Source organism: Vulpes lagopus, chromosome 12 (genome assembly GCF_018345385.1).
Source record: "Vulpes lagopus strain Blue_001 chromosome 12, ASM1834538v1, whole genome shotgun sequence".
Taxonomy (NCBI): Eukaryota; Metazoa; Chordata; class Mammalia; order Carnivora; family Canidae; genus Vulpes; species Vulpes lagopus.
The window spans coordinates 59,607,903-59,631,182 of record NC_054835.1 but is presented as its reverse complement, the minus strand read 5'-3'; the positions used below and the strand labels follow the sequence as shown (position 1 = coordinate 59,631,182).

The following is a 23,280-nucleotide window of genomic DNA, read 5'->3' as shown; positions in this document are numbered from 1 at the left end:
GCCAGGCAGGCCTAGGTGTGGGCGGGTGGGGGGCGCGGCGGAGTCGCGGCTCAGGGATGCCAGAAGCCCCAGGGCCCCTGGAGTCTGCTCCTCACGCAGCCAGACGTCCGGATGTTCCTGATGCTGGGGGGTCCTGCGCCTCTGGCCTCGCCCCGTTCCCCCATCACCTGCCCACAGGGCCCCTCACCCAGAAGCCTAGGGGAGCGGGCCCCTGCCGTCAGGGCTGCCAGCCTGGGTAGCGGCCCCACTGTGGAGCTGGACCCAGGCTCCTGCGGGCCCACTCGGTGCCTCGCCCTGTCACAGGCCTTGCAGGCTTGGGCCCAGGGGCCAGGGCTGGAAGCCCCCATCAACTTGAGTGCAGGGGGCTGATTGACAGCCTGAGTCCGAGGGAGAAGTCTGCTCGCCTTCAGGCAGGGCTGAATCCAGGCGCCCAGACCTTCAGGCAGGGCAGCCCCGGGCCTCCCGCGCAGGCCCCGTTCTAATCCCCCCGCCGCGGCTCAGAGCCGCCCAGGAAGAGCTTCCGGGGCCTCTCCCATCCTGTCTGCCTGCTCAGGGCTCTGGGCACCACCCAGGGTAGGGGTCCTGTCCCCTCCGCGCTCCCCCACCAACTTGGCCCAGGGGTGGACGTGAGAAAGCGGGGATGGATGTCCCTAGGGCTGGCCGGTTGTGTGTGTGTGTGCCCGTGCAAATGGCCCACAGCTCCTTGCACACCTGCAGAGGTGGGGGGTACGTGTACGCTCCCCACACTTACCCTGCCCCTGCACACCTGCCCTGAGTCCCCTCAATGGGGTCCATGATGCCAGCTGGGACCTCCCTCCTCGGGGATCCTGGAGGTGGAGGGAACCGGAGCGCCAGCTCCCTGGCTACGGGGTCGGGCTCCGGGAAGACCTGGGGCCTGCAGGTTGGCTGGGCGTGGCTTCCCAGACCCCCACTGTACCCCGCTTCTTGGCACCCTCCAGCCTGGGCGCTCAGCTGTCCATTAGCGAGCTGGAGCATCGTGTATTTGTTACCCCTACACACAGCTGCCAGCTGTTTCTCGAATGAATGAACGCGCGCTCTCCTTGAGGACGGGTCTGCCGTCCGGTCCGCCCGGACCCCGCCCCTAGCTGGCCACGGCACTTCGGGGACCACCCTCCCTCCGTGTGGCCGTGCCCCGCGGGGCCTGGCCCTCCGCTCCTCTGTCCAGGAGCACCTGCCCCGGCCACGGACGGCTGGCTCACTTCTGGTGGGACCAGTGACCCTCAGCTTGGGAGCTCCCGAAGGCCAGAGCCGCCCTGAGGGGCTCCCCTCTGGCTAACGTGGGGGCTCCCCCGGCCCGGACGTGGGCACGGGGCTTGGGTACGACGGCTGAGACCCCCCCAAGACCCCAGGGCCCCCAGAGTCACCGCTGAGGTGCACACGGACACCGAGGCACAGTTAGGATTCCGGACCACCGAACACCTGTACAATAGTTCATATATTTATTCTTAAGCAAGTTATCAATAAAAAATTTAATACTAAAATGCCTTTACATAGAGTTTGCTGTTCATAAAACCTTTGTGTTTTTTTTTGTTTGTTTGTTTGTTTTTAGTGTTTACATTGAAAAAAAAATCCAACCATCCTCTTAGTTTACACATTTACAATAGTCGCGCTTCGCCAGGTCTAACCGCCGTTAGAGGGAGGGCCGCGCCGCCCACACGCACAGATGGAGGGGGCAGGGGGCGCGGGGGGGGGGGGGGGGGAGGGCCAGCCCAGCTGAGAAAAGGGGCTTTTCCTTCGCTCAGTGCCTGGGGTTGAAAATAGCCGGAGGCTCTAACTCTTGCGGCCGGGCTGTCCCCACTCAGCGCCTGGGCACCGCGTCTTCTCCGCTCTGCTTGTCCAGCCGCCAGCAGGCCCTCGGGCGCCGCCTCCCGGGTGACCGCCAGGAATGAATATTGCACTCGTGCCGAGACAAAGGGGAGAATGGGGGTGGGAGAGGTAAGCTGGGGTGCAGGGGACCCCCTCCCTGCCCCAGCACTTCCCACGGAGCCAGGAGCGGGAGGAGGGGCCGGGGTGGTTTCCTGGCTGCAGAGGAAGGGGGCAGAGGGGCCGGGTTGGGGTGCCGGGCACCCGCCGACATCCCATGTTTCCCGGGGACCCGGGCTGCAGGTCCGTGGTCACACAAAATCTCGTCCTAAGGAACAGTGATGAACTTGGGGGGCCTTCCAGGGACTCGGGGGGTGGCACACGGAAATACACGGCCCTCAGTTCATTTCGGGACAAGGGCCACTGGGCCATAGACCTGCCCTGTCTCTCCTGCCACAGGAGAAGTGAGGGGGTGACGAGGACTCTGGGGCTCCCGGGGTGGTGCTGCGGGTCGGTGCAGGGGTGAAGCCCCCAGAGGGGTGCTCCCGCACTCGCGCCAGGGCCTGGGGTCGAGGCAGGGGGGCCCGAGCTCGCCCCACGCCCCACACTAGCTGCCAGCCAGGCCACCCGCCCGGCCAAGTGGCCACAGAAAAGGCCCCGAAACCTCCACGTGAGTCGGTGGGGGCTGGTCCCTTCCCTGCTCTGAGTGGAGGCTGGGCAGACTGGCCATCAAACGGAAATCAGACATGACTGGGAATATTCAGGAAATAAAATCCAAACATCGTTTCCTCGTATCGATACTTTAAAATATTTGTTCATTTTTGTTTTGTTTTAAACAGAGGTAAGATACATGTATGGCTGCTGTCACCATCCGGGCTGGGGGGACCAGCTGGTCCTGGTTTCTCCTTCAGCTTCCGGAATCCCTCTCTCCCCGGGGCCCCTCGTCCTGACCTGCCCTGCTCCCCGACACCCCGATCCATTCTTCCCAGTGGGTGGGGCAAGAGGGAACACACTGCAGTGTGACTTCCATGTCACGCGGCCCCCGGTCAACGCTGTGACCGTCCCCCCGCCAGCCGCTTCTGTTGCCACAGACGCCCCTGTCAGAACTCAGCTAGGCTGAGCAAAACAGTGCATTTTCAACGAAAACCCCCAGAACAAAACCTACACACACACACACACACACACACGCACACACGCACGCACACACACGCACACGCATGCACATACACCCTCGTCACGCGTGTGGGGAAAAAATCCTTTTCCGCTATTTTTTTTCCATAAAACTTCCCGCAGAAATACAATATTTACATAGAGAAATAAATAGACAACACACCTGATTTCTGCTTTCCCTGGTGGGAGACAGTCGGAGGTACTAGGGAGAATATGGCTTGGATTCTAATCTCTCGGGAACTGCCGATGGGGAGGCGGGGCGGCGGCCGGGCCGGGCGACTCTCGAGGGCCGGGCCTGCTCGGGGGGGCCGCGGGGGGGGGGGCCCGGCCGCCAGCACGCGAGCCCTCCGCCCCGCGCCCCTGGCTCAGCACAGGATGGGTGCGCCGTCCGCCGCCACCAGGCGCCCCGTGGTGGGGTCATAGGTGCCCGCCAGGTAGTAGAGGTCCCGCCGGTCCTGGCACTTGCGGCTCCGCGTCATCTGCTCGTACTGCTCCCGCCCCACCACCTGGCACTTGTGGGAGATGGTCTGCACGTCGTTCTCGTCCTCGTGGCAGGACTGGTACAGCGCGTTCTGCGGGCAGGGGCAGGGCCGGGGCTGGGCGGCGGCCGGAGGGAGGCCGCCTGGGGCCCGGGCCGACCTCTGCGTCCCCACGGGAGTCGGAGGAATGCCCCTCTCTGTGCCACCTACACACTCGGGCTCTTCCCAGGGCTGCGCAGACGGGGCGGGAGGGGTCCTCTGTGTGGGGGCTGCACGGGGGGCGGGAACCCAGGGAGGGGCCGCTGCCCCCGGGGCCTGCTCGCTGCTACGTGTCCCCCAGAGGGGAAACCGCCCGTTTCACAGGGAGCCGGGGAGCCGGGGAGGGACCCTGGTGACCTGGCTCAGGCGCCTGCCTCAGCTGGGAGGCCTCAGGGTGTGCGGGACAGCGAGGGGGCGTTCATGGATGAGGGGACTCCTCTTATTTTGGCTGCCAGCCCTGGTGTCCTGTCCCGCCTGCCCCAGGCCCCTCCAGGCCCCCCAGCTGCACCCAGACCTCTCACCTGCCTCAGGTCCCCCCATCTGTCCCCAGGTCCCCCACTTGCCTCAGGTCTCTTTCTTGCCCCCAGGTCCCCCACCTGCCCCCAGGTCCCCCCCACTACCCCCGAGTCCCCCACCTGCTCCAGGTCCCCCACCTGCCCCAGGTCCCCCCACTACTCCCAGGTCCCCCCCATTGCCCCTAGGTCCCCCACCTGCTCTAGGTCCCCCACCTGCCTCAGGTCTCCTTCCTGTCCCCAGGTCCCTCCACTACCCCCAGGTCCCCTACCTGCCCCAGGTCCCCCACCTGCCCCAGGCTCCCCACCGTGCATGCTCCTAGTCTCACCTTCCCGTCGCTCTGCCTCTTTCCCAGCTTGGTCTCCTCAGGGTGATAGAACCACTTGACCTTCACCACCATATTGCTGGCCCAGGACTCCCACATGCTCTCGATGCGGCCGATGTACGGCAGGTTGGGCCGCCCGGCCGACAGGAAGACGGCACAGTCGCCGATGCGCAGCGTCTCCTTGCCCCGGACGATGGCCTTGTAGAACAGCTTCCTGGCTTTCCCCTTCATGCCCCGCCGCTGCAGGGGAGACAGGCAGCGGGCGATGAGGGGGCCGCGCTGGGGGGTGTGGGAGCGTGACAGAGGGAGGGATGTCTCGTGTGCAAGCGTGTGTGTGTGGACACCTCCAAGGGCTGGACACGGCCCCACCAGCACCCGCCTGCACACGGGGTCACGACCTCAGACTGTAACTGAGAAGGGGCCCTGGACCCGCCTGTAGGGCTGGTGGGAAGAAGCCACCGGCGTCACCGCAGGGTGGTTCACAGGGGCAGAAGGCCGCGCGCGTGTCCCCCCAGAGCGCTGGCCAAGAAGGTCCGTGTGCGCACAGCCCTCCCCGCAGCCCTCCCCGCACCCCACACCGCTCCCAAAGCCGCGACCCTTGTGTGCAGACTCCGCAAGATGTGCTGCCAGGTGGGACCGCCCCGCGAGAAACAGAACCCCAGGTACACGCCCCCACGGCAGGGTGTGCTCCTCGACTGCCTAGCGGAGGTGGGGACTCAGAGGGGGCGCAACTGCCATCCGCCTGGTCACATCAGGCAGGGACCCTTGGTTCTTCCCAAAGTTTACTTGTTTTCTTTTTTTTTTTTGGTTGAAATGAAACAGGAAGACCCAGCGAAGGAAGGGAGAGGGCGCACGCGGCTCCCTGGCACGGGGTCCTCGGCGCCAGGCGGGCCCACCTACCTGCGTGGGGTTCCCCGACCACTTCCAGAGCTGCCGGGCGGGCAGGAAGGCTGAGATCTTTGGCCGGTTTTCCACGGAGGGCAGCCGCTGCCTCCGGGAAAGCTCTTTGGCTTTGGAGAAGCTCAGGGCCTCCTTGCGCTTGAGCTTGGACTTGCCGCCGCCCGCGCCCGCGCCCGCGCCCCCGCCGCCCACCGCGGCCCTGGACAGGAAGCAGCGCTGCGCGTGCGCGTGGGGCCCGCCCCCCTTGGAGCGCAGGGCCTCGGGCTGCGCCAGGAGCGCGGGCACCGGGTGGGTGAGGCAGGTCTGCAGCAGCAGGGCCGGGTCCTCGTCGTCCGAGCTGTAGGAGGAGCCCTCGTCGTCCGAGGAGCAGAGGCTGGAGGTGGACAGGGAGCCCGAGGAGGAGGAGGTGGAGGAGCCCGAGGACGACGACGACACGGACAAGCGGGCGAGGAAGCGGGAGGGCACGCCGGGGGCCAGCCCGGGCCCGTCCTCCTCATCGTCCGAGTAGGAGCTGTGACAGTCGCTGTCGCAAGGCAGCGGGAACTCGGCCTGGCCCGCGAACTTGCGCAGCGCCAGCCCCATGGGCAGCGGGTGCACCGGCGCGCGCCCCTTCCTGTCCTTGCCCACGAGGGCCGGGTGCGCGTAGCTCGGGCTGGCCAGGGGCCGTCCCAGCTTGGGCCCGGGGTCCTTGTCGCCCACGAGCAGCGCCTTGCAGTTCTTGTTCTTGGGGGAGGTCACGCCCTCGTGGTCCAGCTTGACCAGGAACTCGCCGCCCGCCCGCCGCCGCGCGCCCTTCTCCGCCTCGGCCCGCTCGGCCTTGCGGGCCCGCAGCAGCTTGTGGGCGCCCCCGGGCAGCCCGGGGCCGGCGCCGCCGACGAAGGGGCCGTAGGCGCTGGCCAGGCTGCTGAAGGAGTCGGCGCGGAAGCCGTTGCCGAAGACGGGCGCCGCCACGCTGTGCACCGGGAAGAGCGCGTCGCGGGCCCGCAGCTTCCGGGCGCTGCCGTTGAGCTGGAAGAGGTTCTGCAGCACGCCCGGGCCCTTGCCGCCCGCCGAGGCCGCCGCCGCCGCCGCCGCCTTCCGCTTCGTCTGCGCCACCGCCGACCAGCTCAGCAGCGGGCTGCCCCGGCGGCCCAGGAAGTGGTCGGAGGCGCCCCCCGCGGGGGCCTTGGCACCTGAGGTTAGGAGCTCCGCCTTGCCTGGGGGGGGCGGGGGAGTCAGAGGCCCACCTGCCGCCCCCCCCCGCCCCCCGAGGGTGCTCCGCGCCGGGCGAGTACCGGCTTTGTCTTTGCCCGTGGACTTCTTCCCCGGGGTCTTCGAGGCTTCGGGGCCGTCGTGCGCCTTGGGGGACAGGCTAGGGGCTGCGGCCTCGCCGGGCGGGGGGGCGTCGAAGGAAGCTTTCTTGGTTCTCCGGCAGCTGCTGGACACCAGCAGGGCGGGCGAGGGCTCGGTGCCTGCAGAGTGGACGCGGACCTCAGCGCGGCGCGGGGAGGCCCGGCCGGACTCCAGCCCCGGCGGCTGGCGCGGGGTGGGGGCGGGGCTGCCCACCCTGGCGCCCCGGGGCTCACACTGGATTTTGAAGTCTGGAGGCAGCAGCCTGATGTTGGAGACGGCGATGTGGCCGGTGTCCCCATCATCAAACTCCACCACCACAGAGTCCAGGTCCTCTTCCTCGTCACTGCAGGCGCCTGGGGATGAGGCCCCCCTGAGCACCGGGCCCCCTGTCGGGGTGCACACCGCTCTCCCTGGTGGCCGGGCGGCCGGGGCGGGGGGATGACAGGGCGGGCTCCTGGCGCCCAGTTCTGCCTCCTGATCACACTCGACCTGGGAGCTGCCACGGCTGCCAGGACACGGACGGCCTCCCCTCCGCCACCCATCACCCCCACCCGAGGCCCACACACAGGGACGCAGGGCCTGTCACCCCCCCCGGGGATCTGGAGGGTCAGGAGGATTCACCCCCGGGGAGCTGGTGCCCACAATATGAGTTCGTGCCGCCCAGGATGGGGGCTGTGGCCCCTTCCCCGCCTCGTGCACGCCCTCGCCGGTCCCCTGTGGCCTGGGAAGCAGGGCTACTGGGAGGCTCCGTCTGCCGCTCCGCCTGGGGGCGTGCAGGCGGCCCTGATGGGGAACCTGAGCGCGGCTCACCTCGGACCACGTTGCCCGGATACAGACAACGGGACTTCTGGCTCCAGTAGGCGCAGACCCTCGTGCCCGGCGGAAGGTAGCGGCTGGACTGCGGCCGGACATCCAGAACCTGCAGGGGTGGGAGGTGGGCTGTGAGTGCAGGAGGGGCTGAGGGGTGCCCAGGAGGGGCCGGGGGCAGCCAGGCCCACCTCCCCGGGGCGGCAGGCCGACTGGGACCCGTCCCCTCACCGCCTCCTGCAGCAGCTGCTCCAGCGAGTAGATCCTCTGCCGGTTGCCTCTCTCGCCCTCGATGACGATGCTGTAGCTGAGGGGCACGGGGGGGGGGCATGAGGGGCCTGCGTGTGCATAGTTGTCCACCCAGCAGGGCCCGCTGCCCGCCCTGCCCACACCCGGGCCTCACATGTCGGGGGGCTGCAGCGTCCTGACGCTGCCCGCGTACAGCAGACTGTCCTCCTTGGGAATGAGCACGGGGAGCCCGTCCTGCAGGTCCTCCTTGTGGATGGTGCACGAGCGCGCTGGGGGGACAGGGTGTCAGCGTCCGCCCCGTCCCCACCCCCCTGCTGCGGCCAGCCCCTCGCCCAGGGCCACTCACCCAGGGCGGCGCTCTGCTCGGCGCTCAGAGGACCGCTGGCCGCGGCCGGCTCCTCCTCCGCCTCCTCCTCCTCCTCCTCCTCCTCTTCCTCCTCCTCCTCCTCAAAGCTGCCGTTGTCGTCAAATGCAAAGTCGTCCTCCACAGCAAAGCTCTCCAGCAGCCGACTCACTGCCCGGCCCTTGCCCTGGGGGGCCAGAGGGGTCAACTCCCTCTGGAGTGGGGTGGGGTGGGGGTGGGGAAGGTCTGCACCCTGCCTGGGTGCCCGGGCGGTGGGGATGCTACCTGCTTGCCGACAGCCTTGCTTTTCACCTTGCCCACCTTCCTGCCTTTCCCCAGGATGGCCTTGGCATTGCGCGGCGACAGGGCGATGGACAGGGCCCCATTCTTCCGCTGTTGGTATGGGTGGCAAGGAAGCCAGGTCAGGGTGGCTGCAGCCAGGGTGTGATCAGGGCTGTGATGCACCCCGACCCCGGGTGTGAGCTCAGGGGTGCACTATGCACTGACCCAGGGGCAGGCCGCAGTGAGCTGGGAAAGAGGGTGGAGTGAGCACCTGGGCCCCACCCGCCGGCTCCCCACAGGGCCCGCTGCCTCTCACCCTCAGGCCCGGCTGGAGGATTGTGCTCTTGCGTGTGGCTCTCTTGAGGCGCTCGCTGGCCAACTTGCTGCCCTCCTCACGGCAGGTGAAGGCCCGGGCGGGGCTGAAGAGGGCGTCCCTGCTGGGGGTGGTCCCTGGCTCTGCCCGCAGGCTGCCTTTGGCCTTGCCCTTGGCTTTCTTTTTGCCTGGTGCGCCTGGGGGCCTGCGCCCTGGGGCCCGCTCCAGCTTGGTGCCCACCTTGGCCTTCACCGTGCGCCTCTTGACCTTGACCTCGCTCTCTGGGCTAGAAAGGCGGCAGGCCCCTGCGGGGGGAGGGCGGCTGTCACAGGGGCCCCAGATGCTGGGCTCCCCCCCACCAGGCTGACCCTGGCCCGCCCTGGCCTCCTGGTTACCTAGCAAGCCCTGTCTCTCCTTCTTCTTCTTGGCCTTCTGGTTGGCTTCCATCTTGACCACGGAAGAGGGTGAGGGCCCCAGCACGGCCACGCTGGCCCCTGCATGCAGCGCCAGCCCGGGCTCCTTGGGGGGTGCCTCTGTCCCCAAGAACCCCTCGCAGTTCTCACTGTCATAGCCACTGCCTGGGGGAGGCAGAGGGTCCAGATGACTCGGCGTTGGAGCAGCACCGTGTTGGGGTGGGGTCGGGGGAGCTGATCGTCCGTGCGCACGTGGCTATGTTGGGGGGCTGTGAGGGGGGCCCGTCACTGTTGCCCTTGGGGCCGCTTTACGGGGCAGGCACCCGGGCCAGGCGTCCAGGTAAGGGTGTTTGCTCCAGGATGGGGAGGGGAGGGGCCCCTGGCTGACCTTCCTCCCCCTGCCTGTTTCCTTTCTTATGCCCTGGGCAGCGGGGAGCCTGCCCTGCAGGCCTGGGGATCCCCCCTCCCCAGGGCTGCCCCTTCCCCTTACTGCCCTCCAGCTTCCTGCTTCCTCTTCCCCTCCCTTTGTTCTTTCTCAGACCAGGACTTGGCGGGGTGGGCAAGGCCTGGAGGGGAGGAAGCATCTATTTTCCCAGGCGCCTGTTTCTGGACATGTGGGTTAGCCGGGGGCCAGATAACCCCTCCGGGTCAGCCTGGCCGGACACGGCAGGACGGCGGCCTAGGCGGGCAGAAGGGCTATATTTAGCCCCATTTCCGGGATATGTGCAGGGCCCCCCTCCTTCCCCGGCCCCGCAGAGCGCCGCTGGGCTCAGCTTGGGAGGGGTCTCCTTCCCCGGGGCCCGGCAAGCTCCGGGAGCCCCAACCCGGCTCTGATGGCCGTCGCGGCCAGTGGGCCCTGGCTGTGGGCTCAGACCCGTGACTTGCCTGCATCCTGTGCCGTGGCCACTGCCGACTGGGCCGGGAACTTGGGGGAGTCCCTGCTGCCGCCGCCGTCGCCGGGCTGTGCGTGCCGGGCCGCCCCGGGCACCTTGGGACTCTTGGCTCGCGACAGCTTCTTCCGGATGCGTCCCCCGGGGGCGGCCTCCTTCCGCCTGAAGGGACTGAGGCCAGCAGGCAGCCCCTTGCTCTTGATCTTCGGCTTCAGCTGGGCCACCTTGTGGGCCACGGCGGATGCCAGCTCGCCCTGGCCGCCGTTCTTCTTGCACCGAACCTTTTCCTGTGGACGGACAGGCAGCCGCTGCACAGGACCCCCACCCCGAGGCACAGCCCCGTGGCCTCCAGCCTGCCCTCCGAGGGGGCCCGGGGGGCGCCTGGCCCACCTCCCACGCCACAGCACCCTCAGACTGCCCACCCCCCTGCTAGGGCTCGGGACACCAAGGGCCCAGGTGTCTGTTCTCAGGGGGATGGGCAGCGTGACAACACATTCGGCGCCCCCCTCACCTGTCCCTCCCAGGACCCTGGAGTTGGGGGGCCGGAAGCACCCCCGGCTGTCGGGAGGAACAGGATGCTGGCGGCGTGAGGGAGGCTGCCCACCACACCAGGGGTGCACCTGGCCTCGGGCTGCTCATCTGAGCAGGGGACCCCAGCTGGGTGCTGGCGCAGGGCAGGGGTGGCCTGCTGCTGTGTGCCCGACACCCGAGACCCCGAGCCCCGAGCCGAAGGCGAGGCTGCCGTGGTGCTCACCGCAGAGGCTGGCTGCAGGCCCACATAGACGCCGGGCTCCAGTCGGCTCCGCTTCTTCGTGGGCTCGTCGCCTCCACGCAGCTCAGCACATAGCAGGCTCAGGCTGGACCTCACCGCCCTGGGGACACGGGGGCACAGGTGGGCATGGGGCAGGTGCAGGCACACCCCGGCATCCCGGCCTTGTGCCCACGATGGTCCCTGCAGGGGCTCCGCTTCCTTCCTGGACAAGGCTCTGGCCCTGGGCTGGGCTCCTCAGAGCACCACATGGCTTCTGGGCGGCCTGGGGGCCGAGCCAGTGCTGAGCACCCCCCACCCCGCATCTGCTCCCCAGCCAGGGCCTCTGCTTGCTGACCGGGAGCGGGGAGGCAGCCCAAGGCTCAGCAGTCAGGGCCCTGTGGCCAGCTGGACCACTAGGTGGCCAAGCCGTGGCCTCAGTCTTCATACCCAGAAAATGGGGATGGGAACCACCGTGGCTCTCTGCAAGGTTGGGGGGGCCATGCAGGTCCCTAGCCTGGACCTCGGGGGTGCCAAGGCCAGGGGCTGCAGTGGTAGGTACACAGACGGGGCTAGAGAGGCTCCTGAGAATGGGGTCTCCTCCCTCTACCTCTGCCGCTGCTAGGAAGAGGCTGGGGGTGGGGTTGGCATGGTGGCTGCAGAAGCTCAAGTCTAGGCTCTAGGCCCCCCAGCCTCCCCCAAATGCTGTCCTTAATTCCAGGTCTGGAGGGAGGGAACCCCGCACACCACCACCCACATCCCCTCGCTGACACCAAGTCTCAGTGTCCCCTTGTCCCACGGTGTGGGGGTGGGAGCTTGGCTGCCTGTGGGGCTGGGTTACTTGCGTGGCCTTCATGAAAATGGGTCACAGATGGGGGCTGAGGGCCCTGACTCTGGGGGGCCCGGAGAGGCGAGGCCAGGTGGGACGCTAGCTGTACGTGATGTCCCCCCACCCATGACCTTCAGTCCTGCAGAGCCCAGCCCCGTGGCAGGAAGGAGGGGGAGAAGCCCAAGATTCAGGTGGGAGCCCCAATCCTTAGGGAGGGAGGGGCTGAATTCTGTGTCCTTCCGGGTCCTGAGGCTGTTCCCCCCTTGGGGACGACCTGGCTTCTGGGTCAGTGGAGAAAGTGGCTGGGAGGCGAGCAGCAGGACTAGGGGCTCAGTGCCACGTGCACTTGGGCAAAGCGCAGGGCGGCCTCGCCAGGACTCCTTGTCAGGGCCGCTGGCCAGACCCTGGCCTCAGTGGGCTCCACCTTGGCCAGCGGCCCCGATGGCAGCGGGTTCTCAATAGGAAAGCCTGGGGGTTCCCTGCTGGGTGGCACCTGGGCAGGGGGCAGGGACAGCTCAAGGGGAGACCCTCAGCCATTTGGCCTCTCCAGGCCCCCGCCCACAGGCGGTGTGGACTCCCCCTCCCTATAACCTTCTCTGCATTTGCTAATGTTTTGTGACATAAAGCCCTGAGATTAATTTTTTGCCTCTGTCTTAATTGAAGAAACCATTTAGTGCCGATTTAACTATTATTACCAAATCATCAGGATTGATGCAGTGCGCACACGCGCGCGCCAATCGCGTTTGCGGGAGCTCGTTGGATTTATGCAAATAGGTCTGTCGGGAGAGGCAATTTGTAGCCGAGAAGGACAATTATGCCCGGCCCGGGAGCGTGCCAACGAGTGCGCCGGGCGGGTAATGGATAATAACACGGCGCCGGCCGCGTGAGCAGCGCCCCAGCGTGACCAACGGCGTGATGCAGTGCGGAGAAAGAGGCTTCTCCGAGGGGGCGGGCGGGCGAGGCCACGGCCGGGTGCGACCTGGGGTGGCCCCGCTCCAGGCCCCCCGTGGCTCCTGGCGGCAACGAAGCCGCGTGGGATGTCTGCATGGACACTCACGGCGGCTGGGGTTCTGGGAGGGGGTGCTGGGTCTTCGGGGGGGGCGGTGAGGGGGCGCAGCGAGGGGCCTCGAGGGCACCCTGGACCCACCCCAGCCCCACCACATGGCCCACGCACCCGGGACTCACTTGACTTTCTTGCCGTCGCCCCGGGGGAGCTGGGCGCCGGGACGCAGGGCGGGCAGCAGGCTGGAGTACTTGCGCTTCCTCGGCCGGCCGGGCCCTCGGCGCGCGGGGCTGCGCGAGCTCTCGTCTCTCCTGCGGCGCGGGGCAGCGCTCAGGGGCGGCGCCCACCCTCCCCCCCGCCGGGGCCTGCCCAGGCCGCCTGGGGAGTTGGCCCTCATACTGGGGGCGGTGGCTCGGCCCGGCCGGACACCCCCTCGTCCCTCCTGCTGCCCCTGGGGCCGTCCCAGACCGCAGCCTCCCGCCCGGCCTGGCACCCCCGGTGGCTCCCACCCCGCGCCTGGCGGGCCGTACTCGTGGTCATGCCTGCGCTGCAGGCGCGCCAGCTCGCGCTGCTTCTCCTTGTAGCGCCGCTGCAGTTCCGCCAGCCGCACGCGCATCTCCACCTCCTGTGTGTCCAGCCGGTCGATGGCGGCCTTCAGGGGGCAGACCTGGGGGCGGGGTGGCAGTGGCCGTGAGCCCAGCTAGGGGCCCGCGACGGGGCGGCCATCCGGGTGCTGGGGATCCCCGTGGGTTACGGTGCTGGGCGCGACCAGGGCCCCCCACTCACGGGCTTGGTCTTCGGCGTCCAGGTGTCCTTGCGTTGCAGGATCTGCATGCGGGGCGTGAGCGCGGGAGCCCTGCAGGCGGCGGCGGCCGGCGGCGGGGCGGCGGCGGAGGGGCTGTCCAGGCCGGCAGCCTCCACCAGGGACCAGGCCGAGGCCAGCGTGGCCAGGCGCTGCAGGTCGAACGCCAGCACGTCCTCTTCCTCTGCAGGGGACACGAGGGTCAGCGTGTGTGCAGGGGTGGGCACATACCGCTCCTCAAAGAGGCTCCCGATGTCAGCCCACGTCTCAGCGTGGCCTCCAGGCTGCCCTGCTCCCAAGAACTCGAGGACCAAGGACCGGGTGGGGTGGCCGGGAAGAGCGAGACGCGAGCCGGAGCAGGCACCCAGCACCCCGCCTCTGCCCCGGGACGGTGGGCGAACGTCCCCCTTGGCTCCCGGGGGCCAGGCCAGCCGGGACGCACAGACCTAGGGGAGGCGCCCACACCGTTGAGTAAAGGCAGGCGGCTTGAGATGCACACAAAGCGCCCACGTGCTTCCACCGCCCAGACCGAGGACACTGCGGGGAGAGGGATGGTGCAGGGTCGGAGCCGAGCCAGTGGAGGGCAGCGTCCACCCAGCGTCCATCCAGGGAGAGGCCCGGGGCCCGCACTCAGGACAGGGCAGCTGCTGGCCGAGAGGCAAGGCACTGCCCCGGGACGGGGAGCCAGCCGGGGGGAGCCCCGTGGGTCAGACGGGAGGCCTGGGGCTGAAGCTGTCGGCGGGCAGCGGTGACTCTGAGCAGAGCTCGGCTCCCTGGCTCCCTGGTGCAAGGCGCACACCTAGCACCCTGACCGCGGCTTCGCCTGCCGCCCCCCGGGGAAGGAATCGGGCCCCGCGGAGAGATGACTGGTCCCAGGGACAGCAGAGGCACGCGGTGGGCCAGGAAGGGTCAGAGGGTGACTGGGCCACAGCACACACGTGGGCGAAGGGGGACAGATCCGAGGACCCCATCATCAAAGAGCGAGGAGGGCGGATGACAGCCAACCAGGGAGAGCGGGAATCCAGGAGCCACGCGGGCGCCGAGCAGCAGGAGAGTGCCCCGCGGGGAGACACCGCTAAGTGCCCGGGGGCACCTGCCCGGCCCGGCCGCAGGGACAGCGAGCCGCAGCAACGGGGCCAGGCGGCAAGGCCGGTGCCGGCAGCACAAACCTCCGGACCCCGGTTCCCAGCTACGGCCGTGGGGGCCTCGGGCCACATGGCTGCTGTGTCGGAGGCGCCCGGGCGTGCAGGGGACACGGAGACGGAGGGGCTTCCTCCTGCCCCCGCACCAGGGCGGGCCATCCCAAAGCCCTAGTTCAGCTAGAAGTTCCATGCAGTGTCCTATCCGTTGGGCTCACCGTGGTGGCCAAGAGCCCCCCGCACCCCCATTCCTCAGGCGAGGCCTGCCGAGAGGTCCCATGGGTGAGCCTGCGGGGGTGCACATGGGGAGATGGGCTGGGGGGCTCTTCTTGGCTTCCAACAACACACTGCACGGCTGTGTCATCCTGGGGGCTGTGCAGAGAGCTCTCACAGCCCCACCCCAATGCCGAGGGGGGGGATGCCAGCTCTGTCCCTCGAAAGGCCTGGATGGGGCTACCTCCTTGCAGGTGAGGATGGAGCCCCGGGCTTCCCCGCCACAGTCCTGCAGGGCAGGTGGGAGCTGGCAGGGCAGAGGGAGGTCAGCCGGCAGGGGAGGGGCGTGGGGGTCAGCAGAGCAGTCGTGGGGGGGGGGGCCCGGGCGCAGGGTGGGATCTTGGCTCAGCCCATCAGCTGGTTCCAGGCTGACTCAGGAAAAAAGGGCAGGGCCCAGGGAGGGACAGGGCCTGGACTTCCCAAAATTTCAGGGTGGATGGGAGGCTCAGTGGCTCCCCCAAGGGTGAACTGTTCTGGGGTGCTTCAGGGCTGGGCCCCTGGGCACAGGCCTCACCATCCAGGCCGGACAGACACAGGGTCTGACCACCAGCGCCTTTGCTGCCCCAGGGTTCAGTCTGGGGCCCCCAGTCCCTGCATCTGGTATGGAGGCCTGGGGCGGGGCAGGTGGGGTCCTGCAGCTGAGGCCTGCGGGGTGGGGCCCGAGGGGGTCTGAGCACCCAGGCTGCTGATGGTGCCCATGAGCCAGTGGCTTGGGGTTTGAGCACCTGCCCCACTGCCGCCCAGCTGCCAATCCCCACTGCCGTTCACCAAACACCATGCCCGGCCTAGGGGGAGTTCGGGGAGGGGGGGCAGGAGGAGACAGATTCCCACTGTGAATCTTCTGCTCATCTGAGAACACAGCTAATCTCCTAATTCATTTCAGGGACCATGTTCCCTGACCTTACAGGGAACAGGTCTGAATCCCAGAGAATGTGCAGACTGGCCAATTAACTGGGACAGGGGAGGGTGGGGTCTGGGGGCTCCAGGAGGGGAGGTGGGGGCTGGGGGCCCCAGAAAGGGAGAGGAGGTGGAGTCTGGGGGCCCCAGGAGGGGAGGGGAGGGTGGGGTCTGGGGGCTCCAGGAGGGGAGTGGAGGGTGGAGTCTCGGGGCCCCAGAAGGGGAGGGGAGGGGGAGGGGAGGGGGGGGGTCCCAGGAGGGGAGGGGAAGGCGGGGGTCCGGGGGCCCCACGAGGGCAGGTGGGGTGGAGACCTGGCCTTGGCATCTCCCTTGGTCCATGCACCCGGGTGACTGGGGCGCCTGGCCCGGCCGCAGCTGCACACCCACACGGGGACACACGTGGTCTCCACGTGAGCGTTCATTCAATGGACGGGCGCCGGTCCAGCAGGCATTCACATGCACAGACTGGGTGGCCACACACACGGCGCCCGGCATCCGCTCGGCACACTCTGTGCCAGCCACGCTCACGTGGTGGCTCCGGGCCGCACAGGCCCTGTCCCAGGTGCCCCCGCCTCACCTACAGTCCCCAGCCCTCCGTGAGGCCCTCCTAGGGGTCCAGCTGGGAGCCCGCATGGACGCGCTCCCCAGCAAACTCCCCTCGGCCCTGCGGTGGGCCCGTCCAGGGGAACGGGAGGAGAGTGACACAGAAGCCTCTGGGGAAAGTAACTTTTCGAGAACATTTGCTTTATGTCCAAACAGCACAAAAGGCGCCGGTGGCGGGCAGCAGAGAGCTTTATGCATCAGGGAAACAAGTGGGCAAGCCCGGAGAACTTCCTTGGGTTCTTTCTATAAATATCGGTGAGCACAATGCCTGGCAGGGGCGCTCCCCCCAGGAAGGAGTCTCCTTGGGGCCCTCTGGGGTTACTGCTTGGGCAGGGGGAGGGTCCCCCGTGGGGTGGCACCGGCTCTGTGCCTGCGCCCCGGGGGCTCTTCCGGATGCTGGGAGCACAGGAGCCTCTCGGCCTGCAGGTCCCCGGGTGGCAATGACCAGCACCCCGGCCCCCGGCCCCGGTAAAGCTGCGGGTGACGAGGGGGTCCAAGGCCCGGGGAGCGCTGATCGGCCTCAGGCCACCTCCCCTGGGCCCGGGGGGCAGGAGCGGAGGCAGGCCCCAGGCCAGAGCCACACACACAGCCCGAGGTGGCAGGAGCTCAGGCCTGCACACCCTGACGGGGGCATAAACCTTCCTCCCCATTAGCCACCTCGTCCCCCGAGGGCCTTGGCATCCTTGTACGTGAGACGAGGATGGCCAGGCCACTGGCCCTGAGTCCCCCACAGGGCAGTGTGGACGTGGCGACCACGGCAGCTACACCCTACTAGAGACCACCCCCTGCAGCCAAGGGCCCTGCCCCCCCCCAACAGGGCCACAGATGGGGCTGCGTGGATAACTGAGCCCAAGCCCATGGACAGACCCCCGCGTGGCTCCAGGGCCCCAGGGGGTTCACGGAGGGCTGCGTGGGGCTCACCTGGCAAGGCTGGCTCCCTCCTCTGCTGCTGGATCTCCAGGTCAGCCAGCTCACTGAGCAGGGCAATCCCGTGAATCCCTGAGCTGCAGGGTGGAGGGGCGGTGCGCGGGGGCCCCGGGGCGGCGGCACAGGCTGGGTCCAGCGGGCCGGTGCCTGGCAGGTCCCCCAGGTCGATGGTGGCTGCCACCAGGGCATCCAGGCCCAGGAGCACCCTGGGCAGGTGGCTGGTCTTGGAAGCTGAGCCCCCGGCCTCGGCCTCCTCCAGCTTGTCCTCCCGATACTCAGCCCCCTCCTCCGGCTCTCCTTCCCTGGGGGGCTGCTGCTTGCCTGCCCTGGCCTCCTCCAGGGGGCCTGGGCTCCTCTGCTGCTGCAAGGCCTGGGGGCCCGCCCCCGACGAGGGCCCTGGCCCTACCTCCCCACCCCCCTCCGCCGTAGCCCTCTCCTCTGCAGCCCCTCCCTGAGTAGAACGAGCCTGGCCAATGGCCTCGGGGCCCCCTCCCTCGAGGAGGGCCCCACATGGCAGTTCTCGAAGCCCCTCCAGCGGGCTGGGGTCTGCTGCCTTCCCCAGGGATCCCCGCTCGGCAGGGTGGGGGGTGGCGGCAAGGTCCTGGGTGGCCTCCTGGGCCCCTGAGGGCAACCCCGGCTCCTGCGGGCTCTTGGGGCTTCGGGGGGGCAGCTCCCCGGGAGGGAACGTCCTCACTGGCTCAGGCTGGACCCTGGGGGCTGCAGTTTGCATAGTTTTGGGGTCCAAGAGGTCAGAAGAGTGCACGTCGGGGGACATGGAGAAGCCTGAGCTGGCCATGGCAGGGCAGGTGTATCCAGCAGGCAGGTCTGTGAAAGAGCAGGTGTGTCAGGAGGGGGCAGCTGGGGGCACAGGTGGCCCTGTTCTGGATGGGGAGACAGGGGCCTCAGATCCCTGGCTCACACCCGGGGTCCCCAGCCAGCCCTCTGCCCTCACTTTTGGAACAGGTGACATAGGAGCAGCAGAGGGGAGTGCCCCAGCTCAGGGGAGGGGGTCCCTGGACCCAGGGCCTCGGCCCCCAGCCCAGCCTGGGCTGCTCTCCCTGGCCGGCGGGGGCCCCAGGGTGTTCAGGGGCCGTCTGTGGCATGGTGTGGCATGGCTAACTGGAGGTGGGGTTCAGATAAGGCATTGGGGGCTTTCCCTGAACCAGAAGGAGCACACACCCTGTAAACTGCAATTAAAAAATAACCAAGAAAAAAACCCAGCAGACCACTCCACCAAAAACAAAAACACCCCCACCCCCTAAATGCCACCTCTGCTACCACAGTCCCCTTCGGGTGGAACTGGGGTGGTTTCATGTGCGCCACACAGCTTTGCCACGCGAACCCGCAGGGGGCCCGTCGGCCGTGGGGGTGCGGGCGGCGGAGGCAGAGCCGGGACCTGGGGAGCAGGTGGCGGGGACCCTGAGGGCTTCCCCCACGGCCCAGCCAGGACTGTGGATGGGGACGGACAGCAAGGACGCGGGCAGCCCCACGCTGCCCACTCTCACCTGGTTCCAATGCGTTGAGGTCGGCTCCAGCCCGCCGGCCCTCCCCGCTCTTGTCCTCGGAGCCGGGCAGCCTGGAGCCGGGCCCGGGGCTCCCCGAGGGGCAGACGGATAAAGTGCACGGGGCGCTGGGACGTGGTGGCGTCGGGGGGCAGCCGGTGGGGGGCCTCGGGGTCGGCGAGTGGCAGCAAGGGGACAGCTTGGCAGGGCCTACGGTGGCGGGTGAGGGGGTGCCCTTGGCTGTGGGGGTTAAGGCAACTGGCTTGTGGGTGGACTTCAGGGTCTTCTCCTGGACGGGCTCCTCCAGTTCTGGGTGGTGATCCTCCGGCTTCCGCTGTCAGGGAGAGAGAGAGGCTCAGCCGGCCGGCCCCTGCTCAGGGCATCCCGCGGTGGGGGGGCTCCTGGGCCAGGCCAGGCTGCAGCGGGGCATGGGGAGCGTGCCCCGGATCCCAGCTGGCTGCGGCCTGGGGCGGGTACCTGGACGGGGCCAGCCCGCTGCTGCTGCTGCTGCTGCTGCTGCTGCTTCTGCTGCAGGGCATAGAGCTCTTGCTGCCGCAGGAGCTGGGACCGGGAGTACACGGGGAGCTGGCCTGGGTGCTGCACGTGGGAGGCGGGGCCCCGGCCCCCATACATGGGCGGCCACAGCGAGGCCTGGTCCATGACGTCAGCTGCGGACAAGGCCAGAGGAGCCGTCAGACCCAGTGAGGACCCCAGCGAGGATGGGGACCCCAGCCCTGACCCCAGGGCCTGCCTCGCTGCCCCGATCCCTCCCTCAGACCCACTTCCGACACCCCAGCCACAGGAGGCTCTTACCAAGCGCGTGGGGGGTGGTATGGGGTGTGGGCTCTGAGGGCAGGATGACCAGCTGTGCAGGGCTGTCCTGGGACAGGGGGAAGACCGAGGGCATGGAGCCGGGCACGGAGGTGGTGAAGCCTGGGGGCAGGTTCTGGTGCAGGGCGGGGTGCCCAAGGCCTGGGGACACGGGGCACAGCAGTAAGGCAGTGTGCGGACCCGCGCTCTTGGGCCCCCCACGCCAGGCCGAAGGGGGTCAGCCAGGAGGGTGCCCTGCCCCATGCCCACTGGCAGTCCCCCTGCGCGCGGAGCACTGACCGTAGGAATGTCCCCCCATCCACAAGGAGGGGCTGCGGGTGCGGGGCAGCCAGGGAGGGTGGGCAGGGTGCGCGTGGGAGGCCGGGTCCCCGCCCAGCTGGCTGCTTTGCAGGGAGGAGCCGCTGGCGATCATGAGATGAGGGGCCAGGTCTCCAGGGCAGCTGCCCGGGGGGTGGATCCGGGCAAACTCCAGGCGGTCTTTGTTGTCTCTGTGCATCACAGGGGTGGAGGGGGCTCAGCACGGCCGCCCGGCCGCCCACCCAGCTCCCCCACCCTGGCCTGTCCACACCAGCCCTGGAAGGAGAGGGGCCTGCAGGGTCTCGGGGACACCCCGGGGTCAGGCAGGCCTCTGTGGGGGGGGTGCCCGCCCAGCAGCGGCCCTGACAGCAGAGGCAAAGTCCGCAGAGCACCCCTGACCCCGACACCAGCAGAAACCCCAGCAACCCTCAGGGGTCGGGGGGGGCACAGCCCCGCCCAGGTGAGGCCACAAAGCCTGATGTCCCGGCCACTTCATCCCACACGGCCAAGCCCCGATGGCCAGAGCTCCCTCTTCTTACTGCAGCAGCAGATCCCGGCCGGTGAGCCCCAGGCGCTCCTCAGACAGACGTGCCCTCTCCTCCTCGGCCTCCAGGTCCAGCGTGTGGGTGGCACGGGGCGGACCGCCTGCTACATGGTAGGGGATAAAGGGATGGGGGTTGGGATGGCCGGGAGCCCGCAGGGACGGCGAGCAGGGGCCCTGCTCTGAGCCAAGGGGGCTGACGGCCCGAGGGAGGGTCTCCTGCCCTGTGGGCCATGGGGGTCCTGCCGAAGGCAGGTGTGGGGGATTCGTGGCTTCAAGGGATAGGGGGCCGGCAGGTCAGGACCGCGCATGTGGGGAGAGCCTGGTCCCGGCAAGCGCCAGACGGGCACCCGAGGGTGGGCGGCTGCACTCCCCACCCCTTCCCTGCAGAGAGGCCTACCTTTGAAGGCAGCGGCTGCACGGCCCTGGCGTCCGGCGTTGGTGCCATAGGCCGTCTCCGGCCGGCTCACCGGGTCCTTCTGCCGGGACAAGGCCACCGCGATGCCCACGGGCGGCTGCCTCACTTCCGCGTCACTGTGCGGGGTGTCATGCTCCCGGCTTCGGGCGCAGTCGGGCCTCTCTGCCTCACTGGGGACTTGGGCTGGGCCCTTGGAGGCTGGGAACTTCATATCCTGCTGGGCACAGCTGGCCTTGAGGCTGCCCAGCCCCACGAAGGGCGCCTTCTGCCCAACGACCAGGGCCTGGTTGCTGTACTTGAGCAGGTTCTTCATGGCCGAGACCTCATCGGGGGGCGCGGGCAGGTCCTGCGGCAGGAGGGCGGCCTGCTGCAGGCTGCCGCTGAAGGGGTCCAGGTAGGCGCCACCCTTGCGCTCCTCGCCAATGGCCATGGCGGTGCCCTGGCCCGACTGGATGCTCCATGGGGGCAGGTGGGGCCCGCCGTAGCCCAGAGACGCCAGCTCCAGGGACTTGCGCTTGGCTTCAGCCCCGCCGCCCCCCGGCTCCACCTCGGGGGTCACCAAGTGCTGCTGATGCCGGATTCGGGCCACCTTCTGCGCCCCAGGGGGACCCGAGGGGGTCTCCTTGCTGGCGGTTTTATCTAAAGTGCAGCAGGCCTGGGTGACCTTCCCACCCAGCGGGTCCTGGTGACTCGGCCGGGCACAGTCCTGCGAGTGGCCGGGCAGCTCGAAGTAGCCGCTTTTGTCCAGACCGCCTTTGGGGAGCCCGGAGAAGGAGGTCTCGGGGCCCGAGCTGTTGAGATACTCCAGGCCCTTCAGCCGGGGGTTGAGGGCGGCCTCGAAGCCCCCAGGCCGCCGCTCGCCCTTGCCCTCGGCCTTCAGGTGGGCATAGGAGACCCCGTAGGGCACGGCGTGCTCGGGCGCCAGGGCCGCATCCAGGTGCCGGTCCGCGCCCTCACCCGCCACGGCGCACGCCTCGGCGGCCTGGAAGGGGCGGCTCTTGTCGGCCAGGTGTCCCACGGAAGGCACGAAGGTGGGCCCGCTGGCCTTCAGGTCCCGGGGGACTTTGTCCTGCAGCGGGCACAGCCCGTCGGGGCCCGCGTGCAGCTGCAAGCAGGGGAAGGAGCCGGCGGCTGTGCTGAGGGCCGGGGGCGGCCCGGCGGGCAGGCCGGACGGCACCGTGTAGGCCACGGCGTGGTGCAGCATCTGGCGCCGCTCCAGGCACTCGCTGAAGGCCGGCCCGGGCTCCGCGGGCCCCGCCGCCTCCTTGGAGCAGCGCCCCGGGGCCGCGCCGCCCACGCCGGGCCGCACCAGCACGCCGCCCGCGCCCGCGCAGCTGGCCAGCGCCGCCTTGCCCATCTCGCCGTTGAGCACCTTCGTGTTGAGGAGGCAGGAGGCCAGGTGCTTGGGGCGGCCCTCGCAGGCCCCCCGGGGCGCGGCGCCGCCCTCCCTGCAGTGGCCGTCGGCCGGCACGGGCAGCACGGGCTTGGGCCGCTCCTTGCCGCCCTCGTCCTCGGCCGCCGGCCTCTCCTTGCCGTCCGCCGCCTTGCCGGCCTTCTCTCTGCCCAGGAGGAAGCGGTCGAAGTCCTTGGCGCCCTTCTGCAGGGGCCCGGCCTCGCCTCGGTCCCGGCTGCAGGAGCCGATGGGGTGGCCGGGGGCGGCCCGGGCCACGCTGGGGAAGTTGTGGTTGGCGGGCAGGAGGGTGGGCTGGGGGGGCAGGTAGAAGTTATCTGCGTGCGAGAGAACCGAGGTCACTGGCGGGCCGGGGCGGCCGGAGAGGTCCGCCTCCCCCGCGACGCGCGCCCAGGAGCCTGTCCACGCGGCCAGCCGCCGGGCCCCGAGGTTACCGGCTCCGGAGGTTTACCCGCGACGTCACGCGCACCGTCCGGCCGTGCGACCCCACCACCGCCCGTCCCCAGAACTCTAGCATCGTTCCAACGGAAGCTCCGCGCCCAGTAGACATTAAGTCATCGCCCCCCCAGGAAAGTTCTGACTGGTGCAGCTCCCCGGGGAGCCCCCGCCCCACACCTGGGTGGTTGGGGGAGGGCAGGCGGGACTGGTGGCTGCGTGCACTGACCAGCACGGGGGCTGGAGGTCTGGGGCAGCGAGTCCTCTCCCCCACCCCGGCCCCCGCCACGCGGGGCAGGGTACTGGCTGGCAAAGTGGGCCGTGGCGCCCACGATGTGCGGCCAGACACCGTGATACCTGGGGTGCTGTGGGAGAGCCCGGTGATAGGGGCCGGGCGCTGAGGGCTGCACCTGACCAGGCCCCGGGAAGTGCTGAGACCCCCAGGAGACAGCGAGCCACGCCTGAGGATGGGTGGGTGTGGAAGCCCCACGGAGGCCCCCAGCTGCCCTGCGTGGTTACGGGGCCCTCGGGCTGGGGCTCCAGCGACGGCGGCGCAGAGAAGCAAGAGGAAGCGGCCCCAGCGGGCAGCCCCTACGCCGAGCCCATCAGCTCCCCACGTCCCTGAAGCTCTGGGCCCCTCCCGGCGGGTGGGTGGTGGGTGCACCCCCCGCTTCCCGCGATGGGCCCGGCCTGGGGCAAGCCCTTCCCCGGACGGCCCCGGGATGCCCGCTGCTCCCAAACTAGG

General features: G+C 69.1%; 1 protein-coding gene across 4 annotated transcripts in view; it reads right to left on the bottom strand.

Moving 5' to 3' along the window:
* Window positions 1-1,438: 1,438 nt before the first annotated feature.
* The window catches only part of BAHCC1 (BAH domain and coiled-coil containing 1), a 58,906-nt gene continuing 37,064 nt past the window's right edge, over window positions 1,439-23,280 (bottom strand). For 2 of the 4 annotated variants that reach the window (XM_041725024.1, XM_041725029.1), the window contains 24 exons: window positions 20,672-22,417; window positions 20,270-20,378; window positions 19,713-19,921; window positions 19,416-19,574; window positions 19,080-19,270; window positions 18,606-18,936; window positions 17,095-17,925; window positions 13,246-13,445; window positions 12,990-13,126; window positions 12,642-12,770; window positions 10,634-10,751; window positions 9,875-10,166; window positions 8,972-9,154; window positions 8,580-8,881; window positions 8,267-8,374; window positions 7,985-8,168; window positions 7,793-7,907; window positions 7,621-7,696; window positions 7,393-7,501; window positions 6,816-6,935; window positions 6,525-6,701; window positions 5,251-6,446; window positions 4,354-4,590; window positions 1,439-3,566 (listed from right to left, as the gene is read on the bottom strand). In XM_041725024.1, coding sequence (XP_041580958.1) covers window positions 3,360-3,566; window positions 4,354-4,590; window positions 5,251-6,446; window positions 6,525-6,701; window positions 6,816-6,935; window positions 7,393-7,501; window positions 7,621-7,696; window positions 7,793-7,907; window positions 7,985-8,168; window positions 8,267-8,374; window positions 8,580-8,881; window positions 8,972-9,154; window positions 9,875-10,166; window positions 10,634-10,751; window positions 12,642-12,770; window positions 12,990-13,126; window positions 13,246-13,445; window positions 17,095-17,925; window positions 18,606-18,936; window positions 19,080-19,270; window positions 19,416-19,574; window positions 19,713-19,921; window positions 20,270-20,378; window positions 20,672-22,417 — 7,466 coding nt within the window. In that variant the 3' untranslated portion in view covers window positions 1,439-3,359. The remainder of the gene's footprint in view (window positions 3,567-4,353; window positions 4,591-5,250; window positions 6,447-6,524; window positions 6,702-6,815; window positions 6,936-7,392; window positions 7,502-7,620; window positions 7,697-7,792; window positions 7,908-7,984; window positions 8,169-8,266; window positions 8,375-8,579; window positions 8,882-8,971; window positions 9,155-9,874; window positions 10,167-10,633; window positions 10,752-12,641; window positions 12,771-12,989; window positions 13,127-13,245; window positions 13,446-17,094; window positions 17,926-18,605; window positions 18,937-19,079; window positions 19,271-19,415; window positions 19,575-19,712; window positions 19,922-20,269; window positions 20,379-20,671; window positions 22,418-23,280) is intronic. The other 2 variants (XM_041725028.1, XM_041725025.1) reach the window with 2 other exon arrangements.